Raw genomic sequence first — 24,426 nt, 5'->3', positions numbered from 1 at the left:
TTCAATGATTCTGCCTGCTGTTCACCAGTGCAGTGAGGAGGACAGTCTTACATGAGAGGTGAACCACTGAAGTTCTTGAGAGCATCTTAAATGGTGCCTTGTTCAGCCAGGTTAGTATCCATGATAGATTCCACTTGGGCAATATCACTGGAAGTGTATAATTCAAAATAGAAGATCTATTAGGTCTTAGGTTTGTCTGATATCCTCTCTTCCATGATAATGTACCAATGATAGTGGAATGGTTAGATTTTAATTGTGATTGGTACTAACTGTTTCTTGTCGAAGAGCCACAGTAAGTTAGCTATTGAGGTATGGATGCCTACATTGGTATACAATGTTCTTGTGCACACCACTGTCTGAATATATTCCACTGCTTTTGTATCCCATACAGATGGAGTGGCCATCTTGCTTGAGGAATTTCTCCACCAATGGTAGCAAGAACTGATTGTTCCAGAAAGTGTTTTTTTTATAAGATCCTATAATGCAAGTCTAGGAACTCTGGACTAGGATGAAACACCTGCCATTATTGTTGCTTAAAGCAGATGAGGGAATATCTCAATTTCCTAGCAATTCTGTTGCAAGATTAATGAGGCTGATCCACAATTTTCCATTTTAGTGGAGTAATCCAGATGAGGAGACACTCCAATTCTTTTGCTTTCTTTATCACCTTCAGAATCTGAGGTGTTGGAGGGGAAGCATATACATTTGGCCTTTCCAATCTATAGAAACAGCATCAATTATCCAGGCCTTTGGATTGGGACTGGCGAGACAAAAGGCTGGGATTTTGGCATTCCATCATGTCGCCAATAGGTCCATTATAGGTCAATCCTACTGGGTGCCTAATGTGTGAAAACGAGAGATCGTTCCTTTTCATTTGTTTTGCCAAACATGAGCCAGCCTAGGATATGGTGAACTAGGATGTGGATTTTTCATTAAGGACATAACTTTAGAAAATCCCAAAGTAGAATACAAAGGTTTCGGGACTTGGTTCCACCTTGCCATTTGAGATAATTCACCACAGCAGAGTTGCTGGACAGAATGAAAACTCCATTCCCAAGCAGGTTCCCCAGCCACCAATGAAATTCTTTCTGAACAGTTTTTCTTGGCATCTTGAAATGATAGTAGACTTTCCCCCACTGCAAGACCACTGTTTGCATCTGTACATATTGTGATTACTGGAAATTATCCCTGATTCAAGCCCAGTGAGGATTTCCTACCTTTGACATAGAATGTCATATTGAGCAGATTGTAAAAGTTGATCCAATGGTCAAAGGTTCTGCCTCCATTCTGAACACAGAATCTCTGTAAAGGAAGCCCAAGAAGGTGACCAAGGACTAAGAAGTCTGCTGCTCCACTAAGCAAACCCATCAGGTGAAGGAATTCTCTAGTGGGTGTATTGTTCTATATTGGCAAGTACTCCATCACTGTTGTTGTTGTTGTTGTTGTTGTGGGGTTTAACGCCATTTTTCAGCACAAGATAGGCTATACATGGCGGCCAGAATTAATGGTGGAGGAAGAACCCGGGAAAACCCCGGAAAGAACCACCGACCCACGAGAAGCTACTGGCAAGCTTTCTCACATACCCACATTGGCCGAATCCGAGACTCGAACCCACGCAGACAGAGATGAGATGGCAGTGATCCATAACGGAGAGCGCTTTAGACCACTCGGCCACTCGGGGCCCCCTACTCCATCACTGAATTCAATTCTTGTTCCTGGGGAAGACGCACTTGGTTTACATGAAAGTTCAGTTCGAGACACAAATAACCAAAATCTTGAAATTGTATGAGGTTGAGGATGCCCTGTTGACAAGGAGATTGAGAATGAGGAGGGTAACAAGTGATATCATCTCTTGCTTCAAATTATGACTAGCATCTGTTTTGTAGCCTGTAGGTTTTGTCAGTTAATCACAGGGCCTTCTGGAAGCAATGGGAGTGGGAACATCCATACTGATTGCATAGTCTCCACAATGTTCAGCATTGAGAACATATTGTTGAATTCCATCATGAACCCAAGAACACGAGAGTTGACTGACTGTGATGAGGGTGACGACCAAGTGCAGAGGGCAGCATTTGTAACTGATGGAACTCTGAGCAAAAGAGAAAGTACACTGCATGACCCCCTGTCCCACCCCCACCCTGGAAACCACTTGTCAGGTCCGTATGTCATCGAGGCAAATCTTCCCTATTCAGCAGCAAAAGATTAGGGCCTTCTCCCTAAAGGTATATGTGATAAGAGGGGCGTGAAAGTGATACCATCTGAGATAGGGAGGGTAGTGTGGAGAGCAAAGCTGGTGAAAATGATCACCCTCCCTTTGCCTCTTTTCCACTTTAGCTCAGGAGAATTGTGGTTTTAGATGGTTTTAAATTCAGTTGGACTGCTTCCCAGTGGCTGGTGTGATGGGGAAGTCCCTGTGATCTTTTGCTGGCTGCCTTGCAAAGCCCTCTGCTGTAGCTGAGACTGTGAGGGATGGAAGAAAGCATCCTTGATGGTTTGCTTATGAATTCTGTCAACCTGATCATTAAAGAGGAGATTAGGAGATTAAAATTGCATGTGTAGCTTGGCCTATGATAGTTCTTTAAGGAAGGTGGAGGTAGAAAGAATCACATTTCATTCCATCAGTTGTAAGTTCACAGTTGCCTAGGCATGGCCATATCATGTTGGGCCTATATGTTTACAAAGTGGGCAATTCTATAAAAAGGCTCCCATGCATGTCAGGATCAGATTAAGCAGTGAGAAGGTAAGTTGTGTTCTGCCTAATGAAAGAACACTGTGGATACAAAATCCACCATTGATCCCATAGTCATTACATTACAAATAAGCTGGCATCCAAATGGAAAACTGGCGTGTGGGGCTTGTAAAACTGTCTACTACAATTCAAGGGAATGTGTCTGTGAGGAAAAGCATCCAACGATGCCTGGGACTTGTAATTGATGATATAAGCTGCCCAAAATGTCAATAACTCTGTCACATTGTGGGAGTAATTGAAAGTAGGTTCTTCCTTATTCAATGATCACCTGACACTGGAAGTCTAGGCAAAGCAGATGTTGTACATGAGAACAGAACTCCTATGGAAGTGGGTGGAAAACTTCTTCAGGACAAGCCTGTAACACTGCGTCTTCACACATAATTGTAACATCTAATAAAGACATGGAACTTAAAAGCCTGTTTTTGTCGTTTTGGATTGTTGAAGTGACGCTGATGTCAACTGATCTACCTGCAAAGTAGTTCGAGAAGGATGTCAATGATGGAGGCTCAATACACTTGCAGCATGTCATGAGTGCTTCCAAGCTGTCACTAAGCAGAGGTTCCCTTTGGGTGTCAAAGACTTGAGGAAGAATGAAGAGACATCTCTTTGAAACTGAGGTACTAAGTTGACATAAGCTGGAAGTGTTTAGAGGTACTATACGGGTTAGACTGATCTATGAGAGTGCCTGTATATACTGGACATCATCTGCAGGAACTGCATTGAAGCATTATGAAGGTCAGACTGATCCTTGAGAATAAAATGGATGTCATCTGCAGTAAGTGCCTAATAGCATTATGCAGGTTAAACTGCTGTACAACTTGGTTCATGGGTACTGAGGCACTAAAGTATCATCTTTCATAGCAGCACTATGCAAGTAGTGGAACTGGACAAGTTTGTTCTTCTTGTGACTGTTATTCTAAGATCGATTATGATTATGGCCAAATGCAATGAAAGTTATATGGCTGAGTCTGGTCATATAAGAACATGGCCATCTTGGCTAACATTACGTCCAGTTCTGAGGTTGGGATGGGGCATGGGATATTGATTCACGAATCCAGTCTGTAATTTGATAAACGAGATTGAACCTTAGGCTGAGGCATGTACCAAGATGACAAAATATGTGAAGACAGTAAAGTGATAACACCGAAAAGTCAGAAACTTTGTCGCCAACGATAGAAAACCCACAGAAAAGTTGAATATTTTTAGATGGAGTATACTTCCCTTTGGAGATTAAACTTCCTGTAACTTGTTTTAAGATAAAAATCTTCCAAACTGCTAGTATGGATTTTGTAAGGCCTGTCTGTAGATAGCACGCAACTTGGAATGAACAAAAGCACTAATAATTTCACAGGATTTGGCACCACTTCCAATATCAAGGGAAGATAACACTAACTGCCATCTAGGTGGGCAAATAACTTTAAGCTTTTTAGCTAGAAAGTTTTAACTCATTAATCCCTGACGCTGTGTTTACATGACAGGAGGTACGTGAACCTTTGCAAAAAATAGGATAAGGTGGGCATTTAGAATAAAGAGTGGTCTCGATACAAAAATGATGGGTCTGTTATGAAAAAAAGAAGAAAAAAACTCCAACTTTTAACGTTCTGCTCATGCGCGAGCAAAATAACCAATGAAAAACGATGTTTCAAACACAACTAGGCATTAGGCTAATGGAGAATCTCTTGAAAGTCAATGTATTATGATGAAATAACCCCCAAAATGTGTTTCCTACTCGCATTTCAAGTGAAAACGGCAAAAACCTTTAGGGATTAATGAGTTAATGGGTGCATTTTGATGATGTCATCAAATTTGAATATTCCTTGAGTATTTAATCAATTGCGTATTGTCACTGCATATAAATTACAAATGTAGCCATTCCTTAACAATCTGTAAAAAAAATTTCCTAAATCCTTGTTAACTCATTAACCCCTGGCATCATGTTTACATGGCTGGAGGTAGTAGCCTACTGCCGAGCTCTGTTGCGTCAAGGTCATGTACAATGCACTAAAGTGGGTAATATTACAGAAACGTAGACAGATGTAGCTCTACAATGATACCAAATAATCTGGATGTTCAAGTTGCACTACAAAATACAGAGGGAAAAACCTAATTTTTTTTACCCGTTTTTTTCTTCACCCAAAATTCGCTAGTGGTTGGAATCCGATTCTGTGTTTGAATTTTAGACTTTTTGGCCTCAGATCTAAGGCAGACCGGTCTTAACTGCACACAAACAGGTAAACCTTTGCAAAAAGTACAATACAGTGAACATTTAGAATAAATAGTCTTGATATGAAAATGATGGGGCCGTTAAGAAAAAGAAAAAACCCAAATCCAAAAGAACTCCAACTTTAACCCATCTGCTCATGCACGGGCAAATAACCAATGAAAAACGATGTTTCTAACAAAACTAGGCATTAGGCTAATGCAAAATCTCTTGAAAGTCAATGTATTATGATATATTCAGAAATAGCCCCCAAAATGTGTTTCCTACTCGCATTTCAGGCGAAAACAACAAAAACCTCCAGGGGTTAATGAGTTAATCTGAAAGGGCAGGATTTGTGAGGTAGTAGTTGTTCTAAGGTATTATAATTGGGTAATGTACTTTGAAGAAGAAACTAGTCTAATCATTACATAGTTTATCTTGAAATTTGACTTTTGTTTAGTAAATTATTGCTCACAAAATCTGGGATAATCCACTGTAAACCTGATGAGCATGGAAAAAAGGCAACGGAGCAAGGACACATTAATTTAAAACAACTTACAATCAATGGGATATTCTTGATCTGGAACAGACTTGAACAACTTGTGAAATTTCTCTGTTCGGGAATTTCTGTGGCCAAATAACTCTTCCTAAAATATATAAAAGAACATTCTGTGTACAAATACCTCACCATAAGACTAAATCTTCACATTACAGAAAGTCTTGTCAGTGAGCGCTCCACTTAAAGGACTTGCACGAAGAGGTATGTGAGATATTTATTAATTTCTTATGTATATTATAGGTTATAACTATTGTACTACAACGTTTACTTTTTGAAAATTTTCTATGTAACTCCGGCTTGCATAGTGTAATGCAAATATTTTCTATTCTTGTATGCGACTTAACAGGAGATTTATATTAGCAATAAAGTTGCATTTTATTCAGAAATGATTAATACCATAGACACAGGTAGGTTTACTTCTGAACCCGTTTATTGCTTTGTAATTATTGTGCTGATTATGTAATCTGTATAGCTTACCGCACATAACGTCATTAGTTCTATCACATATGCCAGTGTCATGCATAGTACACAATTTTAGATGTATTTTCAGCTGACTGGAGTCGACGTGGTACCAGCTGTAGAGCTAACCATAGAAGTTGACCATAGCAGCTGTAAAGCTGAACCATAGCAGCCGTAGAACTGAGTGAACAGTGTTGCTGGATGAGTAGCAGGTGATCGAGCACTGCTGACCAATTGGTGGATACTGATTGCTTGATTGACCAAGGAATTGAATGGTGGTCAGTGACTACCTGGAATACTGACTGCTTGACTGATCAGTGTGACTGGTAGTCAAGTGTGCTGGTGATGGATTGTGTAACTCCATACATGTAATATTTTAGCCGTGGGCTAATTTTGGGGTTTGTAATACCCAGTGTTTTGGGATTGTAAAGGTATTTTGTATGATAACTGTCCCTTTGTTTTCATCATTTTACTATTTCAGTAAAATACCTCATTTTTCACTATCTGAGTAAATTCATTTTTACTATCTGAGTAAACATTTTTTTCGTCATGTGAAATTACTGTGAACCATTCACCTTTGTCCCTGTACTGTGTAAGGTCATTTATTTGTATTTTCATTTGTTGCATTATTAGGTTCATGTGAATTATGTTAATTTGTCCAATATTTGGATCTTATACATGCATGTATTAATCATAATTATTTTCTCGTTCAAGTCATTCATCATTAAACATTGTATTTGTATCACCATCAAAAGTGTTCTGTTATAAATCTGAAATCCAATCCAGTTATCTTGTTACAGTTTCTATACACTAAAGATCACATGTGTAGACCATCATTAATTTACATAAGAAACTTGCTACTACTTACATATTTCAACCTATAAGATAGACATATGTAAGGTGTTTAGGTGCAATGTCGCACAATGAAATCAGTACAATTCTGACAAATCTGTGAACATAACTTAATATATGCAGGTCTAATGTCAAATCTGTGAATGTAGTGTACTATCTGATAGGTCTAATGTCAAATCTGTGAATGTAGTGTACTATCTGATAGGTCTAATGTCAAATCTGTGAATGTAGTGTACTATCTGATAGGTCTAATGTCAAATCTGTGAACATAACTCTATGATAGGTCTAATATAAAATCTGTGAATTTAACATACTATCAGATAGCTCTAATGACCAATCAGTGAATTTAACAAACTACCCGATACATCTGATGTCAAAATTGGACAAAAAGAAAATTGCTCGTCTGAAATCTTTATTCCATTGTGGTGCTGTTAGATTAATTGTGACACAGAGCCACACAAAATGTAATGGCACATAAATGCACAAAAATCAATTGCAATAAAAATACAAACTGTATATCTGGGGCATTAATAAAGGCTTTTCTTATCACAAGATATCTGAGTACTTGTACAGCTGCTACATTGCCAGTTACCATATATACTTGCTTACAAGTCGAATACAACAGCAACTCCATAGACCCAGATATGCTGTCACATAATGCACCAGCAGATCTACTTCTATGCAGTCTGTTAGGAATAATAATTACAACAAACATAGACCCTGATCTGAAAGTGCTTTTATGCAGTAGGATCCAACTAATAAGCATGTATATATGGTAGTCAATTAAGATGAGAAAGTCTACCTCTAACATCTATAAAGCCATGTGGTCATACAAGATGTAGGAAAAACACTTTTTTTAATGTAGGATCAAAATACACCTTCAGATGAATGATAGTGTTTGTAAAGCTTCATGACAATCCAATCAGTAGTTACGGAAGAGTAGCAAAGGAAATCCTCTCAGTAGTTCTGGAGAAGTAGCAATGGCTATCCTCAGAGTAGTTTAAGAGAAATAGTGGTGGCCATCCTCAAAGTAGTTTAGGAGGAGAGTATCGATTGCCATCCTCACAGTAATTTAAGAGAAGCAGTGATGGCCATCCTCACAGTAGTTTAGGAGGATAAGTAGCAATGGTCACCCTCTCAGTGGTTTTGGAGAAGTAGCAATGGCCATCCTCACAGTAGTTTAGGAGAAGATCTAGCGAGTAGCAATGGCCATCCTCACAGTAGTTTAGGAGGAGAGTAGTGATGGCCATCCTCACAGTAGTTTAGGAGAAGTAGTGATGGCCATCCTCACAGTAGTTTAGGAGAAGTAGTGATGGCTAAGTAGTTTTGGAGATGTAGCGATGGCAATCCTCACAGTAGTTTAGAAGGATAAGTAGCGATGGTCATCCTCACAGTACTTTAGGAGAGTAGTGATGGCCATCCTCACAGTTGTTTAGGAGGATTGTAGTGATGGCCATCCTCACAGTAGTTTAAAAGGAGAGTAGTGATGGCCATCCTCACAGTAGTTTAAAAGGAGAATAGTGATGGCCATCCTCACAGTTGTTTAGGAGGAGAGTAGTGATGGCCATCCTCACAGTAGTTCAAAAGGAGAGTAGTGATGGCCATCCTCACAGTTGTTTAGGAGGAGAGTAGTGATGGCCATCCTCACAGTTGTTTAGGATGAAAGTAGCGATGGCCATCCTCACAGTTGTTTAGGATGAGAGTAGCGATGGCCATCCTCACAGTAGTTCAAAAGGAGAGTAGTGATGGCCATCCTCACAGTTGTTTAGGAGGAGAGTAGCGATGGCCATCCTCACAGTAGTTTAAAAGGAGAGTAGTGATGGCCATCCTCACAGTTGTTTAGGAGGAGAGTAGTGATGGCCATCCTCACAGTTGTTTAGGAGGAGAGTAGTGATGGCCATCCTCACAGTAGTTTAAAAGGAGAGTAGTGATGGCCATCCTCACAGTTGTTTAGGAGGAGAGTAGCGATGGCCATCCTCACAGTAGTTTAAAAGGAGAGTAGTGATGGCCATCCTCACAGTTGTTTAGGATGAGAGTAGCGATGGCCATCCTCACAGTAGTTCAAAAGGAGAGTAGTGATGGCCATCCTCACAGTTGTTTAGGAGGAGAGTAGCGATGGCCATCCTCACAGTAGTTTAAAAGGAGAGTAGTGATGGCCATCCTCACAGTTGTTTAGGAGGAGAGTAGCGATGGCCATCCTCACAGTAGTTCAAAAGGAGAGTAGTGATGGTGATCCTCACAGTTGTTTAGGAGGATTGTAGTGATGGTCATCCTCACAGTAGTTCAAAAGGAGAATAGTGATGGCCATCCTCACAGTAGTTTAAAAGGAGAGTAGTGATGGCCATCCTCACAGTAGTTAAAGGAGAGTAGTGATGGCCATCCTCTAAGTAATTTAAGAGAAGTAGTGATGGCTAAGTAGTTTTGGAGAAGTAGCGATGGCAATCCTCTAAGTAGCTTAGGAAGAGTAATGATGGGCATCCTCTTAGAACGTTAGGAAGAGTAATGATGGGCATCCTCTTAGTATGTTAGGAAGAGTAATGATGGGCATCCTCTTAGTATGTTAGGAAGAGTAATGACGGGCATCCTCTTAGTACGTTAGGAAGAGTAATGATGGGCATCCTCTTAGTAAATTAGGAAAAGTAATGATGGGCATACTCTTAGTATGTTAGGAAGAGTAATGATGGGCATCCTCTTAGTACGTTAGGAAGAGTAATGATGGGCATCCTCTTAGTACGTTAGGAAGAGTAATGATGGGCATCCTCTTAGTACCTTAGGAAGAGTAATCATAGGCATCCTCTCAGTACCTTAGGAATAGTAATCATGGGCATCCTCTTAGTACATTAGGAAGAGTAATGATGGGCATCCTCTTAGTATGTTTAGGAAAGGTAATGATGGGCATCCTCTCAGTAACTTAGGAAGAGTAATGATGGGCATACTCTTAGTATGTTTAGGAAGGGTAATGATGGGCATCCTCTCAGTAACTTAGGAAGAGTAATGATGGTCATCCTATCAATAGTTTAGGAAGAGTAATGATGGGTATCTTCTTAGTACCTTAGGAAGAGTAATGATGGGCATCCTCTTAGTACGTTAGGAAAAGTAATGACGGGCATCCTCTTAGTACATTAGGAAGAGTAATGATGGGCATCCTCTTAGTACATTAGGAAAAGTAATGATGGGCATCCTCTTAGTACGTTAGGAAAAGTAATGATGGGCATCCTCTTAGTACGTTAGGAAAAGTAATGATGGGCATCCTCTTAGTAAGTTAGGAAGAGTAATGATGGGCATCCTCTTAGTACATTAGGAAGAGTAATGATGGGCATCCTCTTAGTATGTTAGGAAGAGTAATGATGGGCATCCTCTTAGTACCTTAGGAAGAGTAATAATAATATAGGCATCCTCTCAGTACCTTAGGAATAGTAATCATGGGCATCCTCTTAGTACATTAGGAAGAGTAATGATAGGCATCCTCTTAGTACGTTAGGAAGAGTAATGATGGGTATCCTCTTAGTATGTTTAGGAAGGGTAATGATGGGCATCCTCTCAGTAACTTAGGAAGAGTAATGATAACAAACTTGTGCCAACAGATGCCAGACACCAGATGAAAGGCCATTACATAAAACAAAGCTCAAAATAACTTGTAAAACCTATCAATATAGATTAAATGGCATTAAATCTAATCAGGGAAGATGACTGTTTGGATGTGGAGGTGAACCCTCCTGTCTGCTGGGGTTTTCCTAGTCACCCCCTGTCTCTGACCAGTTTCATTACTATTGTAACTCATCAGAGGGAATAATATGGGTTGATTTGTATGTTCAACAGTTCACTGTATTGTACCAACATGCAGTTTATATACCCCTTTGTCACGGTGTTACCAGTGACGCCGGTACAGCTGTTATGACCACTTGTAAGGTCAAGTGACTTGTATTTTGCTAACTCATAAATGTAGCATCCAGGTTCTGAAATAAACCATTGTCTTCTTGCTGTATGTTTGGATACAATAAAAATTTGATTTAAAGAGGGTATAAAAAGAAGAAATGAAAAGAAAACTCTTAAAAACATTTATTTTGGTCTACAGAAACTTTGTTCTCTTTATTACTCCACAAAGTTAATTTCTGCAAAGCAAAACAAAGAACTGCCATGCTATTATGTAACTCATCTGTAGAAGTAAAGTCTGCCTGAGTATCGAATTGATTACTGATAAACGGTCCTTGTTGAATCTTGAGGTTATCAATGGGGTTTACATATGGTTGTACATGATTTCTTCCACTTCTAACACAGTTCCACAAGATTCTGTGTTTTATCTACAAATGACTTCATGTAAGTCATTTGACTCATCAAGGCAAAAATCAGTGAGTCAAAATCCAAACCTATAAGTCCTATTCAAGCCGATGATGAGTCTTCAGTAGTTAAAAAAAATAATAATTATATTGTTTAAATACAAAAATATTAGTTACATAATGTGCCTAAAGCCAATAAGGCAATTCCCTTGCCAGAAGTATATGAACATTCTATATTTGTTAAAACTCTTGTTGATGGTTTCATGTCACCAGAAATAATTTGAGCATATTTGACAAGGTGTTTATTGTTGACTGTGTCAGTGCTTTCATCTACCATTGCTGTCACAAATGAAGAATTTTGCAGGTCATGTATAAGACTATCCTCAACAACGTTTGATAGGCTCTCCAGTAACTCTGAACAGGTAGTAGCAGAGTCATACTGAATGGCGGAATTCTTCAAAATGCAAATGGCACCAATTTCTTCAGCTGTTAAGTCGAGTATTAAATTAAGAAGACATTTGTATTTTAAAAAAGGGGATGTCTTCTACACTCAGCCAATGTACACACACAAGTAGCACTTTCACTGCTATGTCTTGTCTGAAAGAATGTTTTTGTAAAACTGCATTTAACTCTGCCTGGTGTTGTGGACCTTCAATCAGCAGATTGTGTTCTGGCAACCCAGCATGCCATGCCAGTGTACTGTTCTGAAAGTTATTGTTTTTTGCACATTTGGTCATGGAGATTATTTTAAGCCTCTGTACATATATGGCAAAACATAAAGGCGTCTTCACTGTCACATTCTTCACTCAACTTCTTTTTGAAAACGTAGCCAGCTGTATCTTTTCAACTACTGCTGCACAAAATTAGATTTTATCTTAAAAGTAACCGTTACCTCATATTTAAATGATGAAGACTCCACTGGTTTGATAACAGTACTATTATCATTGATTGGTTTTCGCTTGTTTCGGATCTATTTTAATTTTTTTGTCACAGATGCCATTTTCAGTCGAATGCTGACAGTATCTTGGAATACAAGGCATACAATGGAAATTGTTGGTTCACTGCATGACAAAGATGTGCATAAAATAATAGTTTCTCGAGAGAATCACTTTAAAATCACATTTATCTTCCACCTCTTTCTTGTGTGTGGTGATTATATGGTTCTAACTTCCTGTTGATACAAATGATGTTACTGCTACAGGTCACATATGGTCAGCTCCAGACTCCACACTCACTTGTAACCTCATAAATGTATTATGATAACATTAGAGTAAAAATTGACATGGGTGTGTTTTCCCTGTTTGGGGGAGTTGTAATCTAGCCAATAAACTAGTTAGACCAAATCTTTATTTTGTGCCGATCAGCAAAACATAACATTGGGGTGCGTCAATTTACATACTGGCAACGACTTTTAGACCAAACCTTTGTTTTGTGTTAGCAAAACATAACACTGGGATGCGTCAATTTACATACTGGCGAAGATTTGTAGACCAAACCTTTGTTTTGTGTTAGCAAAACAACACAAGGGTGCATCAATTTATGCAATGTTGACAATTTTTGTGCGTCAAATCAGAAAGTATCTGATGCATGATGCATGTGTAGATGAAGCACTGAAGGTTTACATTCTTGTTCTGTATATTTATGTGTGCTCCAGACGATTGTTGGAGTTAAGATGTCTTCAGTTATCACCTAGTTTGAAAAAGTAGATTTAAATGACAAATATAATCCAGGTATCATAACAAATTTGGGGGTTTTGAGCTAGCTTGTGTCTGACTTTCTTGCTGAAGATGTTTTAAGATCAAAGAGAATGTATCATATTTACAAAACAGCGTTAAGGATCAAATGTACAAAATCATGTCACTTATTCAAACTTAATAGCACAAATAAATTCACAAGAATATTATTCATACAAAAGAGCACTATACCGTATATATATTGTATATAGTCACACAATAAGAATTCTGCAAAATAGGTAATACAAAAATATATATTGTAAATATACTGAATTAAATTTTTTTCCAAAACTTTAAATTCCTTTAACACTTAAATTGTCTCATTTTACAATATTTCATCAAATTCTCATCATTGGCTTACCTCTAAATATTCAGCCAAGAAACTGTTTCAAAGTTTCTAAAAAGAGGAGAAAGCAACTTGTCCTGGCAGAGTCTGTACAACATTGATGATGTGTCAGTCTGATTTTAATATATAAATACAACAATATGGCTATTCAAGAATAATGCAAAACATCACAACTACAAGGTCTGCTGCAATAAACTATACTTCTATAATACTGATTGCACATAAAATATTTATTTTTCAGTGAGAATCGATAGTAATATCTATTCCCAGATGTCACAGATATTATACTTGTGTAAGGTTTTGATTTACATTTCCAAGCTACATGTATTTCTGTTTTACTATGTAAATTATTAGGCATGTTATAATCCCTGCTGCTGATAGATAATGCATCACATGCCACCCATTATTATCCAATATATTTTACATTCAAACTTGATCTATACAGACTTTTATCCAATACCTTATCTACACAAGCCTCTGTATAATGACCATTCTGGGAGCGACCTTAGCTACAAACATCCCTGTGTACAAAGACCAGCTAGACACCTAAGCTGCAGACAACCCTGGTGTACAATGACCACCCAGGAAAACACCTTAGCTGCAGACAAACCTGGTGAACAATGACCACCCAGGAAAACACCTTAGATCCAGACAACCCTGTCTACAATGATCACCCAGGAAAACACCTTATCTCCAAACTACCCTGTGTACAATGACCACCCAGGAAAACACCTTAGATCCAGACAACCCTGTCTATAATAATCACCCAGGAAAACACCTTATCTCCAAACTACCCTGTGTACAATGACCACCCAGGAAAACACCTTAGCTCCAGACAACCCTGTGTACAATGATCACCCAGGAAAACACCTTAGCTCCAGACAACCCTGTGTACAAAGACTACTCAGGGAAAACACCTCATCCACAGTCAAACCTATGTACAAGGAAGACTCAGGGGACCATTGCAAATTGGTAATTATGAGCAAATGGTCTTTACATACAGGTAATACAGCAGATTTTTGTGTAATTGGGACCAATGGAACCAATGTATCATGGTCTTTACACACATTTGGTTCTTATATGTGTGTGAATACTAAAGCAGGTTTGACAAAGTATATGTATTTCCTCCCTTTGCTGACAGGCATAGTAACAACAGTCCATGCACTCTTTGTCATGTCCATCCAGATGTCATTCATAATTTTTATCTGCCTGAAAGGCTGTAATGTTTTCAAATGTAAATGACTTTGATTAGTTTACCACTTATAAACACTTACAAATTTTGTCTACTGTGTAAATGAATAAGCACATGGAATATCTGGTGTTCGTAATTTACATGTCCAGGCACATGCATGTCTTTAGCAATATAAATTGTTGTTATGACAATCCTAAGTATGTTTTATCTAAATTATCATATTATCCTAGACATGTCTTATAAAACCGAATCATATCACAATAACAGGTAAAAGATGTACAGAAATGAGCAAACCTTCGCAGGTCAAGAGAGATATGGACAAGTACATTGTCAATGGATCACATATATATATACCATTGATACTTGCTTATATGTCAAGTTAAACTGCAAACAAAGACCCAAATCTGTAGCATACAGAACCTGCATATTTGGGTCTATATTGTTTGTTTGTTCTACTGACTCCATTTAACAAACTGCATGGACCCAGATCTGCTGGCACATTATATGATATCAGATCTGGGTCTGTGCAGATTGCAGTTGGACTTGACTTATAAGCGAGTATAAATTGTAAATAGCTGTATGCCTAATGTGCAGATCAAGGGAAAGGTTAACAGGCTGAGTTTCTAATTGCTTTAATTGACAGTGTTTCTGATAGTTGTTGTTGTTGCTGTGGGGTTTAACGCCATTTTTCAGCACACGATAGGCTATTCAGATAGTGTATACCATGTTCATGATGAAACACTGCCTAAATATCCACATGTCCATTACCTCTTTCCTACTCTGCTAAATGAACTATTTTTTCTCATGTACAGTATACGGCACTCCCAACTGTGAACAACATAAAACTAGACCTGCAACTGAAAAACAAGCTGCCAGATCCTTGTCAAAGGTGTTCATTCTACCTAATATGATTCAAGTCAACCATGCAGGAACCAAATATGTTGGCTCAAAAATCTACGGCTGAATTCTTGCTGTTACCAGTTGTGTGAATGAAACCAAATGACAAACATACATGGTAAATCAAATATGGTTGAGTATATGTCCAAAATAACTGAGATGGGATGGGGAATATATTTTATTCTGCCCAACAGAATGGTTCAAAAAGCCAAAGTAGTAAATACAGACCTGTTTAGCTTGACAGATGTCAGACCTGTTTTAGCTTGACATATGTCTATCAGTAGCTTCCAGTCTTTAATTTTAGCCACTTTATCTTAGTTTACCTTACCAACAATAAGAATTTGGTTTAACATTTTTGACAACGTATTCATATGGCTGCTTCAAGCATTAACAATTCTTGATAATTAACTCCCTGGTCTTGCTGCTTGTAATGGTACCTATTAATTGGCTACAGAATGCTAAGAAAATGGCAGCTTCATCCAAGTGCCTTTCCCAAGACACACCAAGGCTGCCAACCAGGCTGGCATGGTTGTTTGTAAACTATTGACCCCTGGATAACAGTCGACCAAGTTAATTCAACTTTAATTCGCTGACACCATCCATTCTTACAATACCAGCTGTAGTCTGCATTAACTGTAAGGTCACAATTATGCATGCGTATCTACCATCTTTACTTGCTTATAAGTCAGGTAATATTGCAAACAATAAAGATCATAATCTGCTGTAGCATAATGTGCCAGCAAATCAGGGTCTATCTTGTATGATTTACGGATTACTCCTAACGAAACTGCACTGACCATGATCTGCTTGTGCATTATGCGACGGAAGATCTGGGTCTGTGCAGTTTGCAGTTGGACTCAACTTATAAGCAAATACTTATGGTATTTTAAGACCATCACAGTGGTTATTCATATAAATTAGAAATAAAATTTCTTTTTCTTTTTTTTAATTATTAATCAACAGTTCATCACAACATTAATTCACAGGATGCACATGTAATGGTCTCATAATAATAAAAATGCTTGAACTGAGTGCAGTAAATCATTCTCTAATGCTTTGGTGATTGAGATACTCAAGTTATATCCACAACCATATTAGACCGAGTTACCTAAGCGTGATGACCATAGCAGCAATTATTCATAGCAAACTTTATGCTCAAAAGCACTGCTGATGACCAAATTAAAACATAAAACATACCATTATATCTATTTCATTCAAATGCTGTATTTATGGTACTGCTGATTTTCCCTCTTACACTTCAGTTAATTTCTCCTTAAAAATATCTTTGATAGGGCATCCAAAAAAATGTGTTTCCAGTCAGATGACCATCCCTTTTTTTGTTGCGACCCTAGAACTTTTCTCTCCCAGGGTTAAAAAAATTTTAAACTTTAAAAAAAATCCTGAAATCGATTTGTGCATCTAATCGAGTTAGTTTATCCCAGTACTTGAAGTGCTTAGCACACTATATATATTAATCATAATAATATATTATATTAAAATAATTTGTTGTTCTAAAAAAAAAAAACACCCCCCCCCCCAACATTTCAATAAGTGTTCTAGACCATGCCACTAGTCATATCAAGGAGAAATACCTATCAGAGAATTTGTTCAAGTAAAGTGGCATTAATTTAACGAGGGCTATAAATAGGAAGCTGTAAAGAGTAAGATGCAACTAGATCAAATGTTATCTCTCAATTACTCAGCTGCTGATAAGGCTAAGTTACCAAGTTCTAATCTCCCTTTATAGCAAGAAATAAATGATAAGATATCTCCAATGATTTAGCTAATCTAAATCACCTTTCATGAAATAAAACAAATCGCTCTAAGTGAGGCAGAAATTCAATACCTTTTTAAACGAAAATCAAAGCATCTTTTAATATGATTTCCTTAACAGTACGCCTGTTAATGACTCTTTCCTGCAATTCCTGGGAAAAAGCATATCACAACTGTATACAAAGTACAGAAATTTCTGTAGCTCCCAATATCAAATCCCTCTACAATACACATCCTGTCTACTTTAGGACATACAGTACTAATGATATGGAAAAATGGGAACCAGCCTGAAAATTGGTGAACATAAAATAGAGTATATATGGGTTAGGCTGACCAGGATTGGTTAATAATGTAAGTTATGTTTTAGGAAAAAGAATCTTTTGAGAGCTTATTCTAGTTGTAAGTGAAAAAAAATATAGAGACATTGTTTTATTGATGGAATTTCAGTCCTTTAACAGTCTTGAGTTTGGAACACTCATTACTAAAATTAGCACCTGACTCTTTGGTGCGGAATTGAAAGCACATGTTTCAGACACATGCAGGTCCAGAAATTGCCACCACTCATATCCTTTCCTCAACATAAAAGCTGAGATCATGAGCACTTAAAAATTTTAAGTTACTGAATTTTTTATATCATGGTGTTTGTATAGGTTTACTATGGGAACTGAATTAGTACCATGAGTCCTTTAGGCCCTGTTCTCTCTACCACCCTAGATGGCGATGCAAGGGAGGTAATGATAAATCTATCACAAATATGTTTTCCTGCTATTTGCATAAAAGATATACACATTCTTCCAAAATATTTAAAACTAATTGAAATTTAAGCACACATTACCTTTTGTCCACTTTAGAGGGACCCCAGAGAAAGTCACCAAAATACACATTGTCCACTTTAGTGGGACCCCAGAGAAAGTCATTGAATGTAATACACATTTTGTCCTCTTCAGTGGGAACACAGGGAAGGACACACACCCCCCCAATAAACAACACCAAAACGCCTTTTGCACAAGTACATATGGACATGATATCAAGTTAAGAGAATTTCAACTCTGTGGTTTGAGAATCAATGCCATAAAGGAAGGATTGATAGGTATAGAGAAGATAATCCAACAAAATATACTACAATATCCTCAATGGTTTCTTTTAGTTAAATAAAAAAAAATGAGGGATATGAAATTTGCAAATTGCTAGGAGTATTAGCAAAGGAAAACTGTGAAAGCCATCTTTGTTAAATGCTGAATAAGCAAAAGGTTTGTATTTTTTTAAAAGTTTTACTATTACTATTTAGTTGTTCTTGTTGTTGTTGTTGTTGTTGTAGGGTTTAATGCCATTTTTCAGCACGCAATAGGCTATACATGGCGGCCAGTATTAATGGTGGAGGAAGAACCCGAGAAAGCCCCGGAAAAAACCACCGACCCTCGAGAAGCAACTGGCAAGCTTTCTCACATACCCACATTGGCCGAATCCGAGACTCGAACCCATGCAGACAGAGGTGAGATAGTAGTGATCCGTAACGGAGAGCGCTTTAGACCACTCGGGGCCCCTTTACTATTAGTACTGTAAGGGATGATTTTTCATTTCTTTTCCACAACAAACAACTTTCCGTATGCACAAGATGCTGTTATACTTTTAAGAATAATGCAGTAATAATAATGATCATGATAATGACTTACTACAATGCATACACTTTAAAAGCATTAAGCACTTTACAATATTAGTTAACAAATAAAGACATAATTATAAACAAGAGTACAAAAAATACAATATCATAGAATTACATAGCATGACAGTAATAATTAACGTGAAGAAATTTTTTAAAAGTCTGTTCTTGCACCTGAAAAAGTTCTCTTGAACGAGATCATGGTGCCATTGTGACTATGTTCAAGAGGCAATTCATTCCAGGTAGCTGGGCCCCAATACACAAAAAGAACAATGTCTACAGGACTTAGTTTTAAAGGTGGAAATAACAAGATGAGCATCAGAAGAAAATTTAAATTTCCAGAAGAGGTGTACACATTAGTGAGGTCAGATAAGCATGAGTCAACAAAATGTTGCTGTTGTTGTGGAGTTTAACCCCATTTCTTCAGCACAAGATAGGCTATACATGGTGCTCAGTATAACTGGTGTTGGAAGAACCCGAGGAAAACCCGAAAAGAACCAATGACCCAAAGGAAGACACTGGCAAGCTTTCTCACACACTCATATTGGCAGAGACTGAGACTTGAACCTACACAGACAGGTGAGATGGCAGTGATCTGTAATGGTGAGCGTTTTAAACCACTCAGGACCCTTCAACAAAATGTAATCGAAAGATATTTTGAAACAGCATTTTAGTAAAGTGCACTTTTAACAGGACAAGATAAAAAAAATCAATAGATCTCTAATACTATCATTAACCTGACCATATATGGCATCTGAATACTGTAATAAAACAAAGCATTTGGACAAGTAGGATCAATTTCATCTGATCATGTCTCATATCCCCCAATGCAATCATAAGTGTGTGTGTGTGACTTGGATTTTTTAAAGTAGCCTAAACAATTTTTCAGTCATATCGCCACTTCTGCTGTGTGGTAGCTTATAGTGATGTCTAACACTGGGGCATCATGCTGCTGACACGTAGCATCATGTCCCACCCAGTCACATTATCCAGACACCAGGCTGACCAGTCCTAACACTAACCTCTTAATGCTAAATGTCTGATGAGGTAGCTACTAGCACCAGTTTTAATCGTCTTTGGTATGACTTGGCTGGGGTTCGAACCTACAACCTCCCACATCTGAGGTGGATGCTCTAACCACTTAGGCCCCTGGTGCAGTCCAATCATAAAAATAAACTTCAAAGTTTTCCAAAGATGCACAAGGCAAATGCAAATGTGTCCATGTCATTTCCTTAGAAATAATATCGTCACAGTGATGAGTTCACAGCATCCAATTCAATTCAAACTTGGTGAAATAAAAACAGTAGCACATTCTGATGAAATTTGTCCATAGAAGACCAATATATCTGGCATTGGCAATCTTTTAGAAATGCAGTGCCAGGTCCACTCAATTGTGCAGTGCTGTGTTCCAAGCTATATTCATCCCTTTAATTTAATCATCCATTTTTAGTATACACAATACAAAACTACAGTTCATACTTCATGCCTTTCCAAAAAGTCTAGCATGCCAACACCTCGTCTACATGAATCAACACATCACAAAAAAGACTGAAGATGTCTGCACTCTTGTGCAAGAGGTCATGTGACACATGAATACATATGGACTGGGGTCACAATTATTACTTGCAAGTCAGTACCCACAAATCTACTCCCCATTTATTCTTAGAACTTTTCATTCTCTCTGATTTTGGTAGTGATATACACAAGTTAGATTTAGGCATTCATGGTATCAATTCAAAAGACACTTATTCTTTAGAATGTGAGCATTACGGTGTGATTGTTGATGATGTTGGTAAAAGTGCACAGTAACCAAATGAGACATAGCTGTTGGTCAGGAAGTGACATCTGTGACCCACTGCACATTGATTTGCCATCAGTCCTGCTTTTTAACAAAAAATGCCAGTTAACTTTCAACAAGAACTTCATTATGGAGGATATCTGCATGAAACAAATGAATAACAGATATATTGCATCAAGTGGGTGAAAAGCCACAAGTGAAAATATTTAAGTTGTCCACTAGAAACACAAAGGCACACTTACTGATATGCAATATGAACCTACAAGTAGAGTTTGAACACTGTTGCAAGAGGTCGTGTGACTCAGGCTAACAAATATGGACTTTTGTCATAATTATTATTTCTTATTGATTTATTGGATTTGGACACACTGGAAAGTTCATTATGACAAACAAATAGGGACTAGATATGAAAAGCCGAGTTTAAGTACAAGCAACAAAGACCCTGATCTGCCCTTACAAAATGTGCTGGTAGATCAGAGTCTATGTTATTTGTCCTACCGATCACTCCTAATAATCTGCATAGACCCAGATCTGCCAGTCTGTAGTTGGATCTTACTTATATACCATACTCACATACAAATTATCAGACATATTATTAATACAATAGTCAAATAACTCGTTAGATTTCTTATAACTACACACACCAGAACACCACGATACAATTTTTTAAACAAATGTTACTGTTAACTTTCTTGATTGATAAATCTATTCTAGTAACATTATTCATTAATGTGGTAATTACTCTCAAACTCGGACCAGGCTGATTCGGAATAAATCGCTGACTGATTCAGCCCATATATCTGGCTGATTCTCCAAACTTCCAAATTTGGATCATGTGAAATGTTATTCAGTTTAGTCCAGGATTTAAATGTGACATTTAAATTTGTTTTTAAGGATGATCTTCTCATTATGTCCCAAGTACGTTGAGCAGTTCAAATACGCATTTAAAGTAACAAAATCCCATTAGTACGCATGATCATGGTATTGTTATATATAATAAAATAACATAATCGTGTTTATTGTGCATTGGCAATTTAGTAGTGAAATATTTTTTTAAGCTTCTCGTTCAACTTTAAATAGTTTGTTTTAGTGAGAAATAATAAAATTACGAACACTGACAAAACAGAAATAAACTAAATGATGGGCGTAGTACATGATAGCTTTCAGAAACCGTCCGAATTCTGTTCATTAGCCATGATGTTGAACTCAATAGCGACTGGATTTCCTGAGTAGGCGTCAATGATGCTTTTTATCGAGTTCAAGTATCATTCGTCAATGGTTAGCAAATCTCAATGAAAAATCAGATTAAATTGTTCAGTTAGAGAGATGATACTATAACCCTTCGGATTACTGACGGCAAGAATTCAGTCGATTTTGGGTTATAGAGGTCCATGCCATAAAGTCGTCTCAGGATGACTTTAGCTATTAGGTTGGAGCCCTTTCATGTAAAAGACTGCAGATGTCACATCATGCTTACATCTGCTCTATTTTTCCAATTAAAATGCATTTAATGATTTGAAGAACAGAGAAAAAGGGATAGATACCACTTCTTTTTCGTTAAGTACATAAGCGGAGTTGATCAAATGGAAAAGTTGAAAAGTTGCAAATTTTATAGATTTAATAAGTTATTAAGTTAAAAACAACAATAAATAAAGCCTTAACAACCACGTGGCAACATCTCAGAATTACTATATATTTGATCCTTGAGGTGACTTCTCCAAGCGCAGTGGGGCAACTTCTTCGACCACCATGGGACGACTTCTCCTAACACTTGGGATGAGTTCTCCCAAGGCAAGTTCTCCATAATTAATTATCAACAATGCCAGTGTGTACACAGTGTCTCAAATGACGTCACACCCGCTATTTTTACAGGGGGAGGGAAGTGCATTGTGCTATTCAAGACAGATCGGGAGAGATGTTCGGTTTTTCATATATTTCTTCGTAACGAGTAAGAATGAAAGGTACAAATTTTCAGAAAACCAACCATATACATATAGCAAATTATATATGAAGTTTGCGCGAATTTCCCCTTTAAGAGTCCTGAATCAGCACTCTGAATTTTTTTCCAAACCAAACCATTACCCTCACATCACCTACCAAATGCAACTCAACGTATCTGACTACATTGTACAATGTGCAATATACAGAACAGCATGCCACCAACTGACAGTATCCTGATATGACTGAGCGGGGAAAATAAACACTGACATACACATTTTTGACCCAAAACTTGATCTGGTAGTCTGGACGTCATGATTCTATCTGCAACGCTACCAGCAGCTATTTGCATTTTGGGGTAATTTCTAATGTACTCTTATCTCTAATTGACAATTTAAGATTCGCATATTACACTGTGATATGTTGTCGCAGAAATGAAGAAAACCTGTTTTACTGAAGAAGATATTCCTATCAGGTGGCACAATGGACACAATGAACTAAAAACGTAAACTGCAGTGGTTAACTAAGGGCACCAACACACACATAAATTCAAGTGTGGTAGATGCATCAAGATCCGACTGGAATCAAGAAATCAGGGTGTACTGATGCACTTATATACGACAAATGGTTAATGCCGCATGGCAACCTTCAAATTTGATCCTCTATTCTAGGACATGAAAGTGAATTTTAGTTAGTCAATGCAAACAAACTGGTCAGCTGCAAATGAATGGTACAAGCAAACTGACCATGCTAGTGAGATAATTACAAATTAAAGAAATAGGAAACAGTACTATTTAAAGGTCTGTTCTATTTATAATAGTACTGTGATCTGGGACAAATGTACAGAGTACAGTATCATGATCAAAATGTGGTGATTTACCATGGTTATTGACGCATCATTGAATTGCCACCCTGATCTATTGAATATAACAATGCCGTTCTTCAAGATTTCTTTAAACAGTTCCCAAATGAACATAATGGCAACAGCTGATTGGTAACCACATGTATTGACTACAGACTGGATGCAACTTATAGATGTCACAACTATGTCCATCAGTGCATCTTTCGTAGCACCAACCATGAATGCAAATATCAGAAATTAATCAAATAATCAATCAGTCATATGCATCTATAAAAATGCTCAGTGGATTTGAATTAAACTGGTATATATTTCCATTTACCAAGTATATTCGTTCTAGACACATACGAGTTCATTTTCTCTACAAAGAGTGTCATTTCTGTTTTAAAAACGACGACAAATAAGGTACTTCATAAAAGAAGTGATTCTGGAGTTATTTGAATTTCCATTCATCTGCTTATGTTCAGGACTTTTGTAAACATGCAGCCTATATAATGTCGCACAATTTCAAGAACGGTGCCAATTGGCCATGATATCCTGCAGTTTGTCAGCATGACACCTCACAGGAATGATGTGAGAGTAATCTAAGTAGGGGTACTCAAAGTCATTGGTGAGATAAAGTCACATGGTATATGAGTGATCGTGTATGGAATGATCCTGAACACCCTATATACTCACTAGCTGAGTCCAGCTGCAAAATGCAAGACCCAGATCTACCATTGCAAAATGCACTGGCAGATTTAAGTCTGTGCAGTTTGTTAATAGTCATCAGTAGAACAAACAACACAGATCCTGGTCTGCATGAGTATTATGTTATGGTAGATCATGATCTGTTTTGATTGCAGTTTGGCAATAAAATATGCATTAAGTCATAATTTCTGGAATTAGCAGCATATGAATACTTACATTAACGGCCATGTCTTTGGCACCTGAGACAGAACTCTCACCCATACTGAAAGAAGAAAAGTGGAAAACGTTTTTACAAATATCATCTTTACTTGTGTATGATGCATACACAATGGCCACTGGATAATGCACGTGCAGATATGCATCCATTGCCCCAGACTACCTTTGGACCTACTGGGTATCTAAGTCCAAAAATTAAAATTGATTGAAATCAGCTTTTTACTAAAT

The 24,426-nt window shown here is 37.6% G+C and overlaps 1 protein-coding gene across 1 annotated transcript in view; it reads right to left on the bottom strand.

The window, feature by feature from the left end:
- Nucleotides 1-24,426, bottom strand: part of LOC149801891 (uncharacterized) — an 83,626-nt gene that overhangs the window by 43,923 nt on the left and 15,277 nt on the right. The window contains exons 3-4 of the mRNA XM_089956270.1: nt 24,199-24,244; nt 5,509-5,596 (exon numbers count right to left, since the gene is read on the bottom strand). Coding sequence (XP_089812396.1) covers nt 5,509-5,596; nt 24,199-24,243 — 133 coding nt within the window. The 5' untranslated portion in view covers nt 24,244. The remainder of the gene's footprint in view (nt 1-5,508; nt 5,597-24,198; nt 24,245-24,426) is intronic.

Source organism: Sinohyriopsis cumingii, chromosome 4, assembly GCF_028554795.1.
Source record: "Sinohyriopsis cumingii isolate HCF-2022 chromosome 4, ASM2855479v2, whole genome shotgun sequence".
NCBI classification, from domain to species: Eukaryota; Metazoa; Mollusca; class Bivalvia; order Unionida; family Unionidae; genus Sinohyriopsis; species Sinohyriopsis cumingii.
This window is presented reverse-complemented; position numbering and strand designations above follow the sequence as displayed.